This window comes from Mytilus californianus, unplaced genomic scaffold (assembly GCF_021869535.1).
Source record: "Mytilus californianus isolate M0D057914Y unplaced genomic scaffold, xbMytCali1.0.p SCAF_7, whole genome shotgun sequence".
Lineage (NCBI taxonomy): Eukaryota > Metazoa > Mollusca > Bivalvia > Mytilida > Mytilidae > Mytilus > Mytilus californianus.
The window spans coordinates 105,618,934-105,638,208 of NW_026262723.1; the positions used below are offsets into that span (position 1 = coordinate 105,618,934).

Genomic DNA, 19,275 nt, shown 5'->3' on the forward strand with positions numbered 1-19,275 from the left:
GTAGTTTTAACAAAATTTGCAGTTTTTTGTTATTATCTTGAATATTATTATAGATAGATATAAACTGTAAGCTGCAATAATGTTCAGCAAAGTAAGATCTACAAAAAAGTTAATCTGACCAAAATTGTCAATTGACCCCTTCAGGAGTTATTGCCCTTTAAAGACAATTTTACACAATTTGTTCATCAAGTTTGCTAACATTTAAAAATCTTCTCCTCTGAAATACAGGTGAGCGATTCAGGCTCTTGAGAGCCTCTTGTTTTGTGTTTTGATCTGTTTTTCAAGTACTATAAGCAATAAGTCAACTATATATGGTGTATGGAATTATTGTAAGGTGTACATGTCTGTCTGACAGGTATTATCTGACCATGAACTCATTTTCATGGTTTATTGGTCAATGTTAAATTTTTGTGTTTTGGTCGGTTTTCCAAATACCATAAGCAGTAGGTAAACTATATATGGTGTATGGATGATTGTAAGGTGTACATGTCTGTCTGGCAGGTATAATCTGACCTTGACCTCTTTGTCATTGATCTTTAAAAATGTTAAGTTTATGTGATACTTGTAGTAAAATCTTTATCTTTAAGTCTTTCAACATAGAATCAATGGTCAGTAAAGCAGGCGAGACATTTCAGTGTGTGCACTCTTGTTTCATTGCTGCTATAAAGATCATATACATGGAAGTGGTTACACAGTCTCTTTAATTGATTTTTTTATGACTTGCAGCTATAAGATCAGTGATATGGGTGGAGAGAGAGTTTACTTTATGGATCTGAGTATAAAAGTTTGTTTCAATGATGAAGGACCTTGTCTGATACAAGCCAACATCTTCTCTAATACAAAGCTGCCAAAAATACAGTGTAGTTGGCAGAAAGGTTTCTTTAATCCAGGTAAGACCAAATAAATAATGACAGCTACTACAGTTAGAAATTAGTGTCATGGTATTGTACCGATACTCTAAAAGTGGGGGCTATATTGCAATAGCCTTGTCTGCCTGTCTGTTAGTTCATTTGTTTGTCTGTCTGTTTGCCCAACAAATAATTTCAGCACACTTTACTGAGAAACTACTGAACAGAATGACTTAAAATTTGGTCAACAACTTGACAGTGATGAGTTGTATTGTGTGACCAGATTTTTTTGGATCTGTCAAGTTACTTACTTCCTTTTTACCAATATTTTGAATTCTTGTTGAACGAACTTGAAAATTTAGGCACATTTTTCTCAGAAACTACTGAACTGAACTTCTTTATACGGACGGGGGGTTACTTAAAAGTAGCTCAACAGTGATGAGTTGTAATGTGTGTCCCCTTGTTGAAATTGTCAGACACCTACTTCATTTTTTCTGATATTTAAACTATGAGTGGGGGTAAGCTAAGCATGATGACACGTGTGTTTTGTTCATATCTTCTAACTTATAAATTAGAATAATTGTCCTATAGAGGAACACAGATCGGACAACTTTCCTGATTTATTGGGAATTCCCCCATGAGAGCTGTTGACCTGATTTGAAATCTTCCGTTCTATGAAATGAATGCCTGAAAACAAGCATTCAAAGGAGTTCGTTTAAATTTCATTTAAGCACATAAACATACTCATTCAAAACCATAGTTTATTACTTTAAAACACTTAAGGCATGTATTAGAGATACATTAGGTCCTCTAGATATCTTACTCTTAAATCCTCCATGGAGATTATGAGATATTAGCAGGTGTGAGAACAACCTTTTGATATATTTGGGTGGAGCAGATAATTATTTGGTCATGTGGATAATACATACCTGCCAACCCTCCCGTTTTGAGCGGGAGACTCCCGCTCAAATGACAAAATTCCGGAAATCTCCCGCTTGCCGGTCCCCTCCCGCGCGGGAGTATAGAATCTCCCGCTTTTGGATATTTTACCTTGAATTGACCAGTCAACATTAATAACGTTTTTGTGTCACTGATGAGGGTATTTTTTACCTGTAAATCACAGTCCATGTGAAAATTAAATGGCTTCACATGACAGCTTGAGTGTCAAACATAATACTAATTTATGATCATTAACGACTTTTACCTCAAGCTAAACACTTCAAAGAAATTTTGGGTTACTTCCCCTGTTCAATCTTTTTTTAAGTTACCCTGCTTAAAATAATGTGAATTGGTTAAAGAATATAAATTAAATACAAATTGAACAAAGAATCATAAAAGGATGGGAATTTAATGATTTTGAAGACCTTAGGACAAAAAATATAATTATATTTTGAAAATCGTTTAATAGATCTATACTTCTATTCAATGTTTAAATTGAAATTTATAAGAGATATATTTCAAATTTGTGTGATTAATGTGACTGTTCATACATATGATGCACCATTATTTACATTAAAGATGATCACTTGAAACAGACATATCTTTGAGGTATGCTGGCCTGAAGGGACATACATGTCAAAGACATTGAAAAAGTATAAAAACAAACCAACACACCTTGAGTAGGATATAACCATCATTGAAGAAATAAAGTATATCTATTTACTCTCATTTATGTTTTATAAATGAATAAATAAACAGGTCATATTTTTCACTTCAAAATGTCGTTCGCACAAAATCTCCCCCTCAGCTAAGATGAGGGGGAGATCTCCCTCTTTGAAGGTTTCAAAGGTTGGTAGGTATGATAATAATTACTCTAATGCTATAAACCAATTTATACTTTACTGTTTCCTCTTATCATTCTTCATGTTTTTATTCATTACTTCAGACTGGTCCTTATCAAACTGGTACAAACAGACAGGTTTTCAGTCTAATGTTACCTTAACTAAAGATGGAGTATCTCAACTGATGTTAGACCTTGGACTGTCAAAGTTCCTGTTTGACAATAAATGTGATTATACAGACCAAGAATCTGTCTTTGTTAATGCTTATCAAGGATGGACTTCTGGTAAGTCATATCGTTTTATTTTGTAAGTTATAACCTGCAAATAGATATTATTACTTAAATACCTAGTCAGAACTTTTTAAGAGAAATAACTTTAACAATTATTATCTCAACAGTAACCTGGATTCTACCTGTATATTTCAGATTGTACTGGTAGTATATTATAGTTTCCTTACTCACCTGACTACCTAACCTGTTACCTGGATTCTACCTGTTTATTTTCAGATTTTTCCTGACAGTACAATACAATTACCTGACTACCTTACCTGTTACCTGGATTCTACCTGTTTATTTTCAGATTGTCCTGCCAATAAGATAGAATTGCCTGACTTACCCGACTACCTTACCTGTTACCTGGATTCTACCTGTTTATTTTCTGATTGTCCTGACAGGGTGTCTTCCCGATTGTCCCACTTTTTGAAATTACAGGTAAAAAAGTAATGAAATTTTGTGGGACAATCGGGAATATGTTTGTGGGACAATTGGGAAGTTTAAATGTGGGACAATTGGGAATTGTTTTGATAGTGATTAATTTGTTTTTATAGTCTGTATCAGTTAATTACAGGTTACTAATCACTGTAACTTATAAAATATAAAAGAAAAAAAATGAACAAATAATAATACTTACATATTATATTTTGCACATGTAGTAGGTACAATTGAAGTATCATCAAACATGGAATATAATATGAAATCATAAAATTTTAGTCTTAGATGCATGATTTTTTTAATTAGTTTTTATTGGCTTTGAACTAGCTGTCAGTAACTGCGAGTACTCTAAGATCTGTACTTAGTGTCTTTGTTGTGGGGATGTATAAGTAGCCGTCCACGTCCATGTCAACTCTGTGATTTGTTAGATGTATTTCTGTCTGTACCCGTCTGATGAGATAAGCCTTCTTCAACTAATTTTTTTAGTTTATTCTTATGTTGTACTGTTACAACACTGTCCCAGGTTAGTGGGAGGATTGGCGCCTTCAAATAAGTTTAACCCCGCCACGTTCTGTATGTGTCTGTCCCAAGTCAGGAGCCTGTAATTCAGTGGTTGTCGTTTGTTACTGTGTAACACATTTGTTTTTCGTTCATTATTTTGTACATAAATTAGGTCGTTAGTTTTTCTAGTTTGAATGTTTTTACATTTTTCATATGGGACCTTTAAAGCTGACTCTGCTGTATGGGCTTTGCTCATTGTTGAAGGCCTTATTGTGACCTATAGTTGTAAATTTCTGTGTCATTTAGTCTTTTTTGGAGAGTTGTCTCATTGGCAATCATACCACATCTTTTTTTTTATGGAAGTCTGGTTCTTCTTTATAGTTGGTGACGAGTCCTGTTGACTGCACTTTATGGCAAAGACACTGGGAATATTGGAAAAACAACCTTTGATATTGATTCTTAGAAAGGCTGATCAGGCAGAATTCTAGACAACAGCTTCGTTATCAAAAAAAGGAAGTTGTTGGGTTCAGGTGAATCTGACGTTGGGTGTTAGCAGTCTTCAATAGTGCAGAGAATGTTGTATTAATGTCCTCTGATTTCCCTAGTAAAATTGTAAAGACTTCTGGAAAAATCTCTCCATCAACAAGTTTGTGTAAAGTGTAGAATGTAAATGAGTTTATACCTTTTTTTTTAGAATTGCATGCATTATTTATTCAAAAACTTTATAGAGAAAATGTAATTAAAATTACGGTATTGAAATTTGTTTTATAAATAACGTAACATTGTATACTAGTATATATTTCATAAATCAGAAATAATTTTTTTTTAATCAAAAGTGCATTAATCTAATGATTTAAAAAACATTTTTTTTATACTTCTATAAAATTAATATTAAATGTGCAATAAATTAATTCTTGTTTATTTAGCAAAACAAACAACAGTTACATTGTTTATCTAAGAACATTTTACTTCATAAAATAATGTGGGACAATCAGAACTTTTCATGTGGGACAATCAGAACTCTAAAATTTTAAAAAGTGGGACAATCGGGAATAAACCCCTGACAGTAAGATGGCCTGACTAACCTGATTACCTCACCTGTTACCTGGATTAAACCTGTTTGTTTTTTCAGATTGTCCTGACAGTGAGATAGAATTGCCTGACTTACCAGATTACCTTACCTGTTACCTGGATTCTACCTGTTAATTTTCAGATTGTCCTGACAGTAAGATAGAATTGCCTGACTTACCCGACTACCTGTTTATTTTCAGATTGTCCTGACAGTAAGATAGAATTGCCTGACTTACCCGACTACCTTACCTGTTACCTGGATTCTACCTGTTTATTTTCAGATTGTCCTGACAGTAAGATAGAATTGCCTGACTTACCCGACTACCTTACCTGTTACCTGGATTCTACCTGTTTATTTTCAGATTGTCCTGACAGTAAGATAGAATTGCCTGACTTACCCGACTACCTTACCTGTTACCTGGATTCTACCTGTTTATTTTCAGATTGTCCTGACAGTAAGATAGAATTGCCTGACTTACCCGACTACCTTACCTGTTACCTGGATTCTACCTGTTTATTTTCAGATTGTCCTGACAGTAAGATAGAATTGCCTGACTTACCCGACTACTTTACCTGTTACCTTGATTCTACCTGTTTATTTTCAGATTGTCCTGACAGTAAGATAGAATTGCCTGACTTACCCGACTACCTTACCTGTTACCTGGATTAAACCTGTTTGTTTTTTCAGATTGTCCTGACAGTGAGATAGAATGGACTGAATTACCTGACTACTTTATCTGTTCCTGGATTCTACCTGTTTCTTTTCAGATCTTTCTGACAGTAAGATAACGTTACCTTACTCACCTGACTGCCTTAACTGTTACCTGGATTCTACCTGTTTATTTTCAGACTGTCAAGACAGTAAGATTGAGTTACCTGACCTACCTGATTACCTCACCTGTTACCTGGATTCTACCTGTATGGGTATACAGTGTTGTTGGGATGTAGACTTTATCAGTAGATCATTCCATAGTCACCTTACAGTAGATACCTGTAGCTACATATTAAAGTTTGGAGTAGAAAAGTTGGAGTTTGAAGTAACTTTAGATGATTATGAGTGGGGTGAATGGAAACAGTTTGATTTATATGGAGTTATAAATGTTAGGTAAGATAATGATGATTGAAAAGACATAGTTGGATTTTTTTAATGTCATCTCTATCAGGTAATGCTAACAGTATACCAGTAAAAGTTCAAAACTGAGTTAGATGTCAATTTATAATTTGTAAAAATGTACAACAAGGAACTGTGGATTCATTTATTTTCATTGATACCAATTTTTCGTAGTTTGATTAACAACAACATTTTCATGTATAATACCATTTTATGGTTTTGCCAAAACCTGCATACAAGCCTATAGAAAACTCTTAGTTGGATATTTAAAGTAAATTTGGTGGTTTACTTTTACACTCGAATTCCTCAAAAAATGGTATCCCACAAATAATAAAGAATCCACCGTATTTCATCAATTAAACAAATTTGTCAAAAAAGAGATAAGTTAAAAAACATTGATAAATTATATCTCCACTTGCTTTTTATACTTATTAAATTAATTGTTAATTTCCTCATTTTACACATTATTTTAGATATATGATTGATGATTTACCAGCACAACACATGTATGTATTCTCCATGACAGTGAGTCTGTGTTGGGAGTCGGATGGACAAGACTGTGATCACCATGTTATATTTAATAATGTACTGCTACCCAAACCTAACTGTAACTGGAATAAACCTTATAATATCCCAGGTAAGAGACACAGTAACTTATTCTCCATGACAGTGAGTCTGTGTTGGGAGTCAGATGGACAAGACTGTGATCACCATGTTATATTTAATAATGTACTGCTACCCAAACCTAACTGTAACTGGAACAAACCTTATAATATCCCAGGTAAGATACACAGTAACTTATTCTCCATGACAGTGAGTCTGTGTTGGGAGTCGGATGGACAAGACTGTGATCACCATGTTATATTTAATAATGTACTGCTACCCAAACCTAACTGTAACTGGAATAAACCTTATAATATCCCAGGTAAGATACACAGTAACTTATTCTCCATGACAGTGAGTCTGTGTTGGGAGTCAGATGGACTAGACTGTGATCACCATGTTATATTAAATAATGTACTGCTACCCAAACCTACAGTAACTGGAATAAACCTTATAATATCCCAGGTAAGAGACACAGTAACTTATTCTCCATGACAGTGAGTCTGTGTTGGGAGTCAGATGGACTAGACTGTGATCACCATGTTATATTTAATAATGTACTGCTACCCAAACCTACCTGTAACTGGAATAAACCTTATAATATCCCAGGTAAGATACACAGTAACTTATTCTCCATGACAGTGAGTCTGTGTTGGGAGTCAGATGGACTAGACTGTGATCACCATGTTATATTTAATAATGCACTGCTTCCCAAACCTACCTGTAACTGGAATAAACCTTATAATATCCAAGGTAAGATACACAGTAACTTATTCTCCATGACAGTGAGTCTGTGTTGGGAGTCAGATGGACTAGACTGTGATCACCATGTTATATTAAATAATGTACTGCTACCCAAACCTAACTGTAACTGGAATAAACCTTATAATATCCCAGGTAAGATACAAAGTAACTTATTCTCAATGACAATGAGTCTGTGTTGGGAGTCAAATGGACAAGACTGTGATCAACATGTTATATTTAATAATGCACTGCTTCCCAAACCTACCTGTAACTGGAATAAACCTTATAATATCCCAGGTAAGATACAAAGTAACTTATTCTCCATGACAGTGAGTCTGTGTTGGGAGTCAGATGGACAAGACTGTGATCACCATGTTATATTTAATAATGTACTGCTACCCAAACCTAACTGTAACTGGAATAAACCTTATAATATCCCAGGTAAGAGACACAGTAACTTATTCTCCATGACAGTGAGTCTGTGTTGGGAGTCAGATGGACAAGACTGTCATCACCATGTTATATTAAATAATGTACTGCTACCCAAACCTAACTGTAACTGGATCAAACCTTATAAATTAAAACATCTTATATTCTGTAAAATATATGTGAAATTACAATATGTTGTTAATAAGTTTCCTAGGAGATAACCTAAAACATAATTCTTTTGAATATAGAAGACTTTTCGAAAGAAAAATTGATTATCTCCCATGGAATATAAAATGTTTAAATTCAAATGATGTATGATTCTTATGAATATAGAAGACTTTTCAAAAGAAAAATTGTATGAAAGCTTAGTTTGGACATTTTTATAGCAATTCAAAATTACTACCTATCACCTTTAGCATGACAATAGCAATAAAATTTGTATACAAACTGTTAGACTGATTTTTCATAATAACATTGAAGTCGAATTAAAGTCTTATAGGATTGTAAGTATGCTTTATTTTATTCATGACTTGACTGTGGTTTTCTACAGCAGGTTGTTCAAATTTCTGACCAGTTGAACAGTTTGGTTTTATAAATCAAATTGCAATTTGGTCAGAATTTTGAATAAGTTGCAATAGGTGGAGAAAAACACTTACAGTCAAGTCACAGTAATAAGAATCTTTTTAAGAGGATAATTTTTCACTATACCAAACTGGTAAGAACACTTTTTCAAGTTGTAATTTAAATTCACATCTTAAAATTGATTGAGCAAAGTATTTCAGCCCATTTTTAGAGAAATGTTGTTGGTATATAGCATTTGAAGTTTAATGACAATATTCCTAAGATTTCTTTCTGTTTTATAAGACTTGAATAAATCAAAAGCCTAGTTATCATATGATATGCAAAGAAATAAGTTATGGCACTCTGTTGATTGCTGGAAATATTTACATATGTTGGTCATTTATTCATACAATTGATTCCCCAACTTACAGACAAAGCAATCATATAGTTAATGTTCCTATTGAATTTGGGATTTATTTTAATTTTATAATATAATTTCTAATCTTGATAAAAGATTTGGGGATTATTTTACAGGTTGTAAGACCATTTTACCAGCAGATATTGTGTTTGTGGTTGATGAATCTGGTAGTGTTGGAGAAGATAATTTTAGAGATACAATGGATGCCATTGCAGATACCATAGATACATTGGTCATTCATGAAGACTTGATCCGTGTCGGCATGACCTTATTTGAAGGAACTGGAACATCAAGGACATTGTTTGATCTGAACAGTAGTTATAATAAAACTGAAATAAGGTCATGGCTTTTATCAGCTGTCTATCAGAAGGGAACTACCACAGATATTGCTGATGCATTCCAATTTGCTTGTGAAGAAATGTTTCAGATGACAAAAGGGGAGAGAACCAATGCTCAGAACTATCTTGTATTACTTACTGATGGAAAATCAGACAGGAACAAAGCTATAGATAAGGCAGCCTTGTGTAGCAGTAAGAATGTCAGAATTATAACAGTAGGGATAGGATCTGGTATTGATGTAGATCTTCTCAATACAACAGCATATCAACCAGATCATTTCATCAATACAGAATACAGTGAACTGAATACAACTTTACCTGAACTTGTGACTAAGTCTGTGGACTGTAGTAAGGGTAAGAACTGGTCACTAAATTTTTGTCTGAACTGGTTACTAGATTTTTGTCTAAACTGGTTACTAAATCTGTACACTGAAGTAAGGGTTAGAATTATCAACTTTGATTCCTTTCAACAATCAGTGAAGACTATCAATATGATTTAGTTTAACTGACCATATGTGAGATAAGTGTTGCATATAAGGTAATGATGTAACTTTTCTAAGCTGCTTATAATATTTAGATTGTAGAAGAAAATTGAAAGACTTCTTGTATCAACCAACATAAGAAAAAGGAGTTACCTCACATATAATGTAAGGCTATTTTGAATGTTATGAAAATAATAATTTTGTGATGTATAAACTTGCTATTTTATCACATTGTCTAAAATTTAGTATAGTCATCTTTTTTCAAGAGATAATGTATAATACATGTACTCAAAATTAAGAAAAGGTAAAGGTAGGCTTGTTTTTGAGATATAAGCATATGAAAAATTAGAATGTTTGGCAAAAAGATGTCTCTGAAAATATATTTTTGTAAGTAACTACCTCACAGCCTTTTTTTTCAGCAATATAAAACTAAGAGAATGAAGCCTGAAAATATGTTATTAGACAAATCACAAAAACTCAAGATTCCTTTTGTTTATATTTATAGATTTCTCCTTGGCTGAGTTTGTGTCTGACAGTGGATTATCTACCCTTGACAGTTTTGCTGTGTCAAAGTTAATGGATTATCTAGGTGTATCTGAATACCTACTGTCAGAACAGTGTGACGTGACAAAGCTACCATTTAACTCATCTGTGAATGGATGGACTGATGGTTTGTATAAGTAAAAATAAAAATCATTATATATTAAGAAAAACATAAAACTTTTGAATAAGAATAGATTTCGATAGCTTTAATATTTAGAGCAAACATTTATATTGAATGATGCAAAAGTCAAGATGCTAGCATGATTTAGAATAGTTTCCAAAATCCTTATTTTTCAGATTGTTCCGTTCCAGACAAGACTGACCTATCACCCTATGGTGTATGTTACATACCACATACTTGTACCAGTATAGACTGCTGTGTAAATCTGCCTGGATTACACAGGAATATTCATGCTTCTGTTGACATAGACACTTGTAATTATAAACTGACTGTGGATATTGAGAAAGTCCATCTGGAATACTCACTGGTTGATTACGAATGGGGACACACAGAAACATATTCTTTGTTTGGACTCTTCAATGTTGTGTAAGTCACATTTAATCATGCGAGCAAATAATAAGAAAAGTTAGATGGTAAGTGGCTTGAGATGGGTGTGGGGGTGGGGGCACTTCCTACATGTATTTTCCAGCTTGAAAATATGTGAATAGGTGGGGAAAACTATCAGAAATATATGATAAGGTCAATAAAATTTTGTATTATTTGTTAAATTTGTTAATTCTTCTTCGTCTGTCATCTTTCTTGGTGTTCCCAGCTGTGTTTTTATCCACAAATTTTCCCTCTTTTGACACTTTGCTATTTTTCTTTTCCAACAAACCACATGAAACTCAACCGATATGGGAAAAGGTATACATTTATAAAATCTAAATTATATAATAAGGGTCGGGCAACAGAACCCCAGAGACACCCCCTATCAATAAGGTATTGAAGTAGACCCCCGAGTTTGAGGGTAAATAATGAATAAAACATTAACCTTACAAAGTAAAACTGTTTGAAAAGCTACGGATGAATAATTAGTTAAATATATAGTGAGACTGGAAAATTAATGTAGAATTGAACAGACAGGAAATAAAGCAATTTAGAGAAACTTCCTGGAAATTGTAACATTGATCATTTTTGTCCCATAGTATCTCATATTTATAAAAAGTTTTTTATTGTAAAGTTTTACTACTAAAAGCATAAAGATGTTTGAAACACTCCTTTATATATTATATTGAAAGAAGATGGAATTGATATGCTTTCAGATTCACAGTACAAAATCTTGTTGATGACAAGTTACTGGTAACCATGGATATAACTGTATGTATGGAGAGAGCTGGTCCATGTGAAGTAATTCTGAATGTATTCAAAGATACCAGGTTACCTAAACCAGTTTGTAACTGGAAAACTGACTTTATTATATCAGGTATGTCACTGTACATTGAAGACTGATAGACGATGAGGGAAAATATAAGAAATTACCGGTTATAATCTGGTAAGAAATATTAGAAATACTGCCATAAATGAACAACAGTTTCTTTGCAAAATACTAAAACAATATAAACATTTAAACATTTAAGCAGGAACATATATATTAACCTTACTTGACACTACCTAATTATAGCCGATTTTCTCGTCTGGTCATAGTTAATAAATGACACGATATGGAAATGGACATGTGTAAAATACGTTCTCACAATTATCTTAATAATTTTTGATAATAACAATAGTTGTACTGTTCCCAGATTTATTGCGAACCAAATGAAAGTCTTCCACAGAGTCGTCTGCTCTTGACCAGGGTATTTAAACTTTTGTCTATTCTCTTGTCCTATTGAATAAACACAATAGCTATTGTTCTCTGTGTAGTTTTTTCACTGGGACCTTTAAATTTCTTCTAGGAGAAATCTATCACTCATTGATTAATTTACCTGACCAAAAAATTATCTTCTTTTTTTAGGGAGATAGTTGTATAAACTTGCATAAACTGCATGCAATATTGTATTTAATCAATATCAATAATATATTTTCAATCTGTTCAATATAAACACTGATTTAATTATAAAAAGTTTATTTCTGACAAAATTTTTAGTATTGTTCCAATGAATTTGTATATTTTTGAATCAGTGTTTATATTGAAACTGTTAAAAATGAATTATTGATATTGAATAAATACAACACCACATGCAGTTTTTTTCGAGTCCTTATTTAGTATTTGTACATGTATTTTCATTTTTGACAGTTCAATTTTTTGTTCAGGTAAATTAATCAGTGAGTGATAGATTTCTCTTGGAAGAAATTTAAAGGTCCCATCAATTAAACTACACAGAGAACAATAGCTATTGTATTTATTAGATGGGACAAAAGAACTTACAAAAGTTTAAATCGACAGGTAACTTGCAGGTGAATCTGTGGAAAAGTATCATTGGGTTCGCAATAAGACAACTGGAACATTTCCTCTTTAGCTATGAATAAAACAAAAAAGATTAAGTATGGAAAAATTGATATTGCTGTTCAGTGATATTTGGGTAACTGCGACAAACATGACCAATACTTTTCTTGTATGTTTTTTTTGTGGACATCAATGTCTTGATTTTTGCATTGAATAGTACTTAAGTTATAATAATTATATCAGGAGTTCCAGATTTTAAATTGTTGAACTTGAAGAAATTGTTTCTTTTAAAAAGGGAAGAGATTGTATTTAGATATTTTATTTATAAGCAAATAAATTATTCATTTGTTAATATTTTACTAATTTCAGATTTCTCAATAGAAAACTTCCTATCAAGTAAAGGATTAAGTCCAACTTTAAGCAAGCTACCAACAGAAGTATTATTACAGCTGTCAAACAAACTTGGAATATCTTCATTCTACATGGAAAACCAGTGTAACAGAGCAGATACTCCATATGTACCAAACAAGGATGGATGGAATAAAGGTAAACATAGCAAAATAAATAGGCTGCAGTATAGGATCTTTTGTTGCAGTATCATTCAATAAATATGGTTTCAACCAGTAATATAAAAATAAGAGATGTGATGGGTTGCAAATGCGACAAATTTCAACCAAAGAACAAGGATCACTGTATGTATGGCCTTCCACAATGAGTAAAACATACAATGTAAATAAAGTTTTAAGTCTTTTAATAAGTCTATGACAATTATAATTAGTTTTCAAAGGGAATAGCTTTGAATTGAGCAAGTGGAGAAATAAGATATATATTGTTCAGAAACCCATCAAACAAGCATAGACAAACAAATGTAAAAAAGAACAGTACTAAATTTTATTTAATATGATATTAGCATTAAGAAAACAAAGGAAATGGTCTCTTCTAGGGTAAATTCAAAGTGATGGTCACCTTTCAGTAAATGTGAAATTTCAGGTTTAAAAAGTTTGTAGTGAAATAGATATCAAGATTTATCAGTCATATATATAGCAACTCCACTGATTTGGCGACATGTTTTAGTTTGGATCATGGTAACCATTGAGCATAGATGAATTCTGATCTAATTTGTGACTTCTTGGGTAAAGATTGCTTAAAATGCAACCAAAACCCTATGGTATTGACTTGATATCTAAATCTTCCAAGGTTTGTCACTACTTTTGAGATACACAAAATATAATGCATTGATCATGACATTATAAACATCCTATCAATGAACACTTCCAGAAATTTATCAATGAAATATATGCTCAGATATTCAAGTTACAAAATGATGTTATACTTGTCAAGAAAATTACATAACTTGTGCAAGGTGCAGGAATCTAATATCTGTTTTAAAAATATCAATGATGTCATTGTTTAAGTAATCTTTAAAATTGGAATTATCTACCTTTGTCCATAATTGTAGTTGAATCAACTACAACCAATGCTTCATACAAAGCAATGTTTAATTTTACTTCCCACTTATAAATTTAAGCAATCTTTATCCTTCTGTGCTTACAAGCACTTTGATTTATACAAGATAATTCTCAAACATTCTCTGATTTTATCAAATTTTAGTTTCCCTGTTATAAATTTTGTCTTTATTATCAAAAACTTTTTGACTTATATTTATACAGATTGTTTAGAGAAAGTAAATCTCCCAATTTTATCTAATGGCACCACCTGTCACTTATCTGATGATTGCATTGGAGTTACCTGTTGTACAGATGTAGATCTGATCAGTAGATCTATCAGTACCAGTTTAAAACTGGATCCCTGTGAATATACCTTGCAAGTGCAGATAGAGAAACTTATTGTCAACATAAGTTTAATTGATTATCAGTTTGGTAAACAAGATGGTGTATATTTATTTGGAGTTGTACGTCTTGAGTAAGTATATATCACAAAAATTATAATGTACAAGAATTAACATTTTGAATGTTTTTGTTTGCCCCTCCCCCAAACCCTTTTTATATGTCTTCAGAATTTGTAAAGTTATGAAACATAAAGTGTTGTTTCAATTGTTTATAAGTTAAGGTGAGGTTTTTATTGTGATAAGTTCTGTTTTGGTGGATTCTTGTTAAATTCAAACATATGAATCTGCCATAATATACAAGGTGTTATTTTTTATATGCTGTCTTAGAAAAATGTCAAAAAAAGAATATTTGCTCTTTTCTATGATAGACTTTATATAAGTTATCAAAGTAAACTGTAAGCAAGTAAGAACATTAAGCTTTTCATTTGATTATTGATTTTTTTAATGGCTTACATAATTAATTTGAGTGTAATTTTGTAACATGTGTTTCAAATATATTTTACATTACAATTACATTACAATTACATTACATTACATTTCATTTCATGACACTACACTACATTTCATTACATTACACTACACTACATTTCATTACACTACACTACACTACACTACATTTCATTACACTACACTACACTACACTACACTTATGTATATAACTCTGACAACACATTCTGATTTTTTTTCCCTTTTTTAGCTATGACATAGAAGACCTGAGATACAAAAGACAGTATGTAGTCAACCTACATCTGAGTGTTTGTTTTGAAGCGACAGGACCTTGTACAATCAGTATCCCTGTACTAACTAATACCATTCTACCTAGGTCTGTCTGTGACTGGAAAAGTAACTTTATAGATCCAGGTACATGTTTATAAATGTTACTTTTTGAAGCAACAGGACTGTGTATGATTAGCTTCCCTGTACTAACTTGTGCCATTCTATCTATTAAAGTCTGTCTGTGACTAGAAAAGTAACTTCATAGATCCAGGTATATACTTTAATTATTTCATTAAGTATGAAGATACAGGACTTTTACAACCTTGGTACATTAGAATAATTATTTCATATTGTCAATGATTTATTTGTATTATTTTTTCTTTAAAATGCACCAAGTTTGAAGTTTCTTTAATTGTAAATGACTGAGTTTTTTTTTATATACATCAACTATACCATTATATACATCATCTGTACCTCTTTGTAGAATTTTCATTCAATAAGTTCATGAAAGAAGAGATAGGTTTGAGTATTGGAGATAGTTTAACAGATTATCAGAGGAAACAATTAATGGAAAGTTTAGGAATTTCTGACTTCATGAGGGATGTTCCCTGCAGTCTAACACCATATCCAAGTAATGGATGGACTAATGGTAAGGTGATACATATGAGACAACTCAGAGCTCTCCAACTGAATGTTAATAATCAGTAAACATTCACCTGTAAATTACTTCATCGATTTCTTACACTTGTAAAATACAACTTAAAACTAATAATTTTGATATAGTCAATTTGTAATTGAAAATAAAATTAATGTTATTGTCTTTTCATGCTTTCTTATCCTACTCCTGAAAATCAACTAGGCATTTGACTCATTGTGAAACTTATAATCAGTTTAAGCAAGATATGTAATGTACAATAGACTATCAGATACTGTGTGGCTAACATTATGACTTGGTTTAGCAGTGTATCTAGATCAGTCTGACACCTTTGTAGGGAATTTTGATCACATTAACCTACATTCCATACATATTAACTTTATAATCTATAGATCTGATTCAGCTCTATGACACTATATGACCTGCAGCCTATCTAATTGATATGAATTGGTATATCATTGCATAGAAGAGAAGGATAATTTTATCAAAAGTTTGTCACTCTGACCTACATTTTGTGCTTAAATGATTTTTGTGATGTTCAATTCATGAATATGACAGAAATATAGTTTATGTCACATTTTGTATAATTTTGTTAAGTTTTACTTGATTACATATTTTACTATAATGGATTTAAATGTGAATAGGAGAAGAAGAAAGACTTCATGAGTGTGAACTATCCTATTTTATAAAACAAATATTTATGTATATATCTTCTGTCCTTCTAGTTATATCAGAGACACCTCTCTTGTTACAATAACTCTGTTTATATATGTTATTGTTGCAATGTTGACAATAGTCCCTAGTCTACATAGTTTCATATTTCCTCATATTTGATTATTTTTTTCAGATTGTGATACTTTGACCTCTGACCTTCCACTGTTACCAGGGACAACTGTCTGTCATATTCAGGAAAGCTGTACCTCAGTGTCCTGTTGTTTTAATGTGGACAAGATAGGTCAATCATTCCAGGCTTCAGTTGATATTGATCCATGTAGATCACTACTGACAGTAACAATAGAAAAATTCACACTGCAGAAAAATCTGTTAGATTTCCTGTGGGGGACACTAGTAGAAATGTGGCTGTTTGGTTTATTTAGAATTGGGTAAGTTTGTGTTTTTTCTTTATTGAATTTATTTCAGATGGCAACCTTCTTAAGGATACCATGCATCCGATAGCAAATACTTGAGTACTGGCATAATTCAAATGATTTATTTAAATTCAGGTTTTAATTTTATCTGTTGTAAAACTGCTCTCTTTTCTAGTAAGATCAATTCTTACATAATTTACAGAACAGTTTATATGTTTTGTTTATTTGAGGTTAAAAAAATTAAGAATTAAAAATTATTTTAATTCCTTAAATATGACATAAGCTGTACTTGTTAGTTAATTATAATGACTATTATCTTCAGGCTAAGAGTGAATGACTTAGAATCTGAAAGAAACTATCTGGTAGACATGACATTGAGAACTTGTCTGGATGCAGATGTATCTGTACCTTGTTACCAGTCCATTGTAGTGTTCAAGGATTACAAGCTACCTAAATCTGTGTGTGATTGGAATACCAATTTCCCTGTAAAAGGTACCAATATTGTTACATGAGTGGTAATAAAACCTTTTATTTGATTGTTCACTGAAGAACAATCTGGGTCATTACTTTTTCTTGATAAGCTTTGAAAAAAATTGGAGCTTTTTCTTTTTTCTTTAAAAAAAAACAATGTGGTTTTTGTTGAGCCTGCGACTTTTGTCACTGACAGCTAGACATAGGGATAGTGATCCGGCGGCGTTAACTAACTACTTAAAAGCTTAATATTTCAGAAGGTAGAAGACCTGGATGCTTCATACTTTGCATTTAGATACCTTATGTTATAAAGTTTCTGTCTGTCATATGTCCTTTGTCCTTGACCTCATTTTCATGGTTCAGTGACTACTTGAAAAAAAAGTTAAGATTTTTTGTAATGTTAATTTCTTTCTTATAATGAGTAATAGGATAACTATATTTGGTATGTTCATACCTTGCACAGTCCCCATGCCTGTCAGACAGTTTTCACTTGACCTCGACCTCATTTCATGGATCAGTGAACAAGGTAAAGTTTTCGTGGTCAAGTCCATATCTCAGATACTGTAAGCAATAGGTCTACTATATTAGGTGTATGGAATGATTGTAAGGTGTACATGTCCAACTGGTAGGTGTCATCTGACCTTGACCTCATTTTCATGGTTCAGTGGTTAAAGTTAAGTTTTGTGTTTTAGTCTATTTTTCTAATACTGTATGCAATAGGTCAGCTATATTTGGTGTATGGAAATATTTTATAATGTACATGTCAGTCTGGCAGGTTTTATTTGACCTTGACCTCATTTTCACGGTTCTTTGCTCAATGATAAGTTTTTTATTGAATAGGTCAACTATGTTTGGTGTATGGAATGATTGTAAAGTGTACATGTCTGTCTGGTAGGGTTCATCTGACCTTGATCTCATATTCATGGTTCATTGGTCAATATAATGTTTTCATGGTTTGGTCTGTTTCTTGTATACTATAAACAATAGGTCAACTATTTTCAATGTATGGAATGATTGTAAGGTGTACATGTATTACTGGCTTGGTTTATCTGACCTTGACCTCAATTTCCTGGATCATGATAAGTTAATGTGATACCTGTAGTAAAACTTTATATTTAGAGCCATCAACATAAAATCAATGATAGTAAAGTAGGCGAGACATTTCAGCGTGTGCACTCTTGTTCCTATAAAAAAGGGAAGAAAGAAATGTATCAGAAAAACAACATTAAATTTCTGTTCTTGACATGTTAAAAGATTTTCAATTATGATATAGAGAAATTTCAGTCTTTTTTTGTAAAATTAGATATTCTCTGTTTTTTTTTTTGCTTAATAACTGATTTTTCTGTATGTTAAAGGTTTCATTTTTGTTGAGACTTCATCATTTTGTAGTGGAAGGAAGACATAAAGATCCTTTATTCATTCATCAGCTTCAACATTTAGGTTCAAACTGTGGTTGAAGTTTTTTTTAGACATTAATAGCTTTGTCACACCTTTTTGGATTTTAATGAAGTTTGGGCAGAAGCCTTTTTACAATCAAAAGACAGAATTCAGATTAAAAATTTTGAAATTTTTTTTTTTCATTTATCCGTATTTTACTGATAAATGGACTAAGTAGTTTTGCAGTTAACAATTATGTCTGGGATCACATTTTTTAGACATTACTAACTTTGTTAAACCTTCATGGAATGTTTTGAGAGTGGAAGTAAGTTTCTTCAAGATCATGAAATAGCATCTGAAGAAAGAAGTTTTATTTTTGTATTTTTTCTGTATTTTACTGGTATGGACTTTATTTGTTCACTCACAGCAGCAATCACAGGGGAGACACAGGGTTTTCTGAACCCTTTTATTTATGTTGAATATTTTACCTGAAAGAGCCTGCTAGATTAATGAATCTTAATTGATACAAAGCGCAATCTGATATAAAGCATGAATATTGGACAGAAAAGATAAAATCCACCATGCTAAACA

The 19,275-nt window shown here is 32.1% G+C and overlaps 2 protein-coding genes across 2 annotated transcripts in view; both read left to right on the forward strand.

The window, feature by feature from the left end:
- Positions 1-1,356: 1,356 nt before the first annotated feature.
- Positions 1,357-16,855, forward strand: LOC127709616 (uncharacterized). Its single transcript, XM_052215220.1, has 13 exons — positions 1,357-1,366; positions 2,734-2,913; positions 5,761-6,016; positions 6,496-6,659; positions 8,894-9,469; positions 10,103-10,267; positions 10,438-10,687; positions 11,404-11,564; positions 12,897-13,073; positions 14,198-14,450; positions 15,074-15,237; positions 15,578-15,742; positions 16,596-16,855. Exons 1-13 carry the CDS (start codon positions 1,357-1,359, stop codon positions 16,853-16,855), a joined length of 2,781 nt encoding a protein of 926 aa, XP_052071180.1.
- Positions 16,856-17,163: 308 nt separating this feature from the next.
- LOC127709342 (uncharacterized) overlaps positions 17,164-19,275 on the forward strand; it is a 101,824-nt gene continuing 99,712 nt past the window's right edge. Inside the window, exon 1 of the mRNA XM_052214815.1 lies at positions 17,164-17,328. Coding sequence (XP_052070775.1) covers positions 17,205-17,328 — 124 coding nt within the window. The 5' untranslated portion in view covers positions 17,164-17,204. The remainder of the gene's footprint in view (positions 17,329-19,275) is intronic.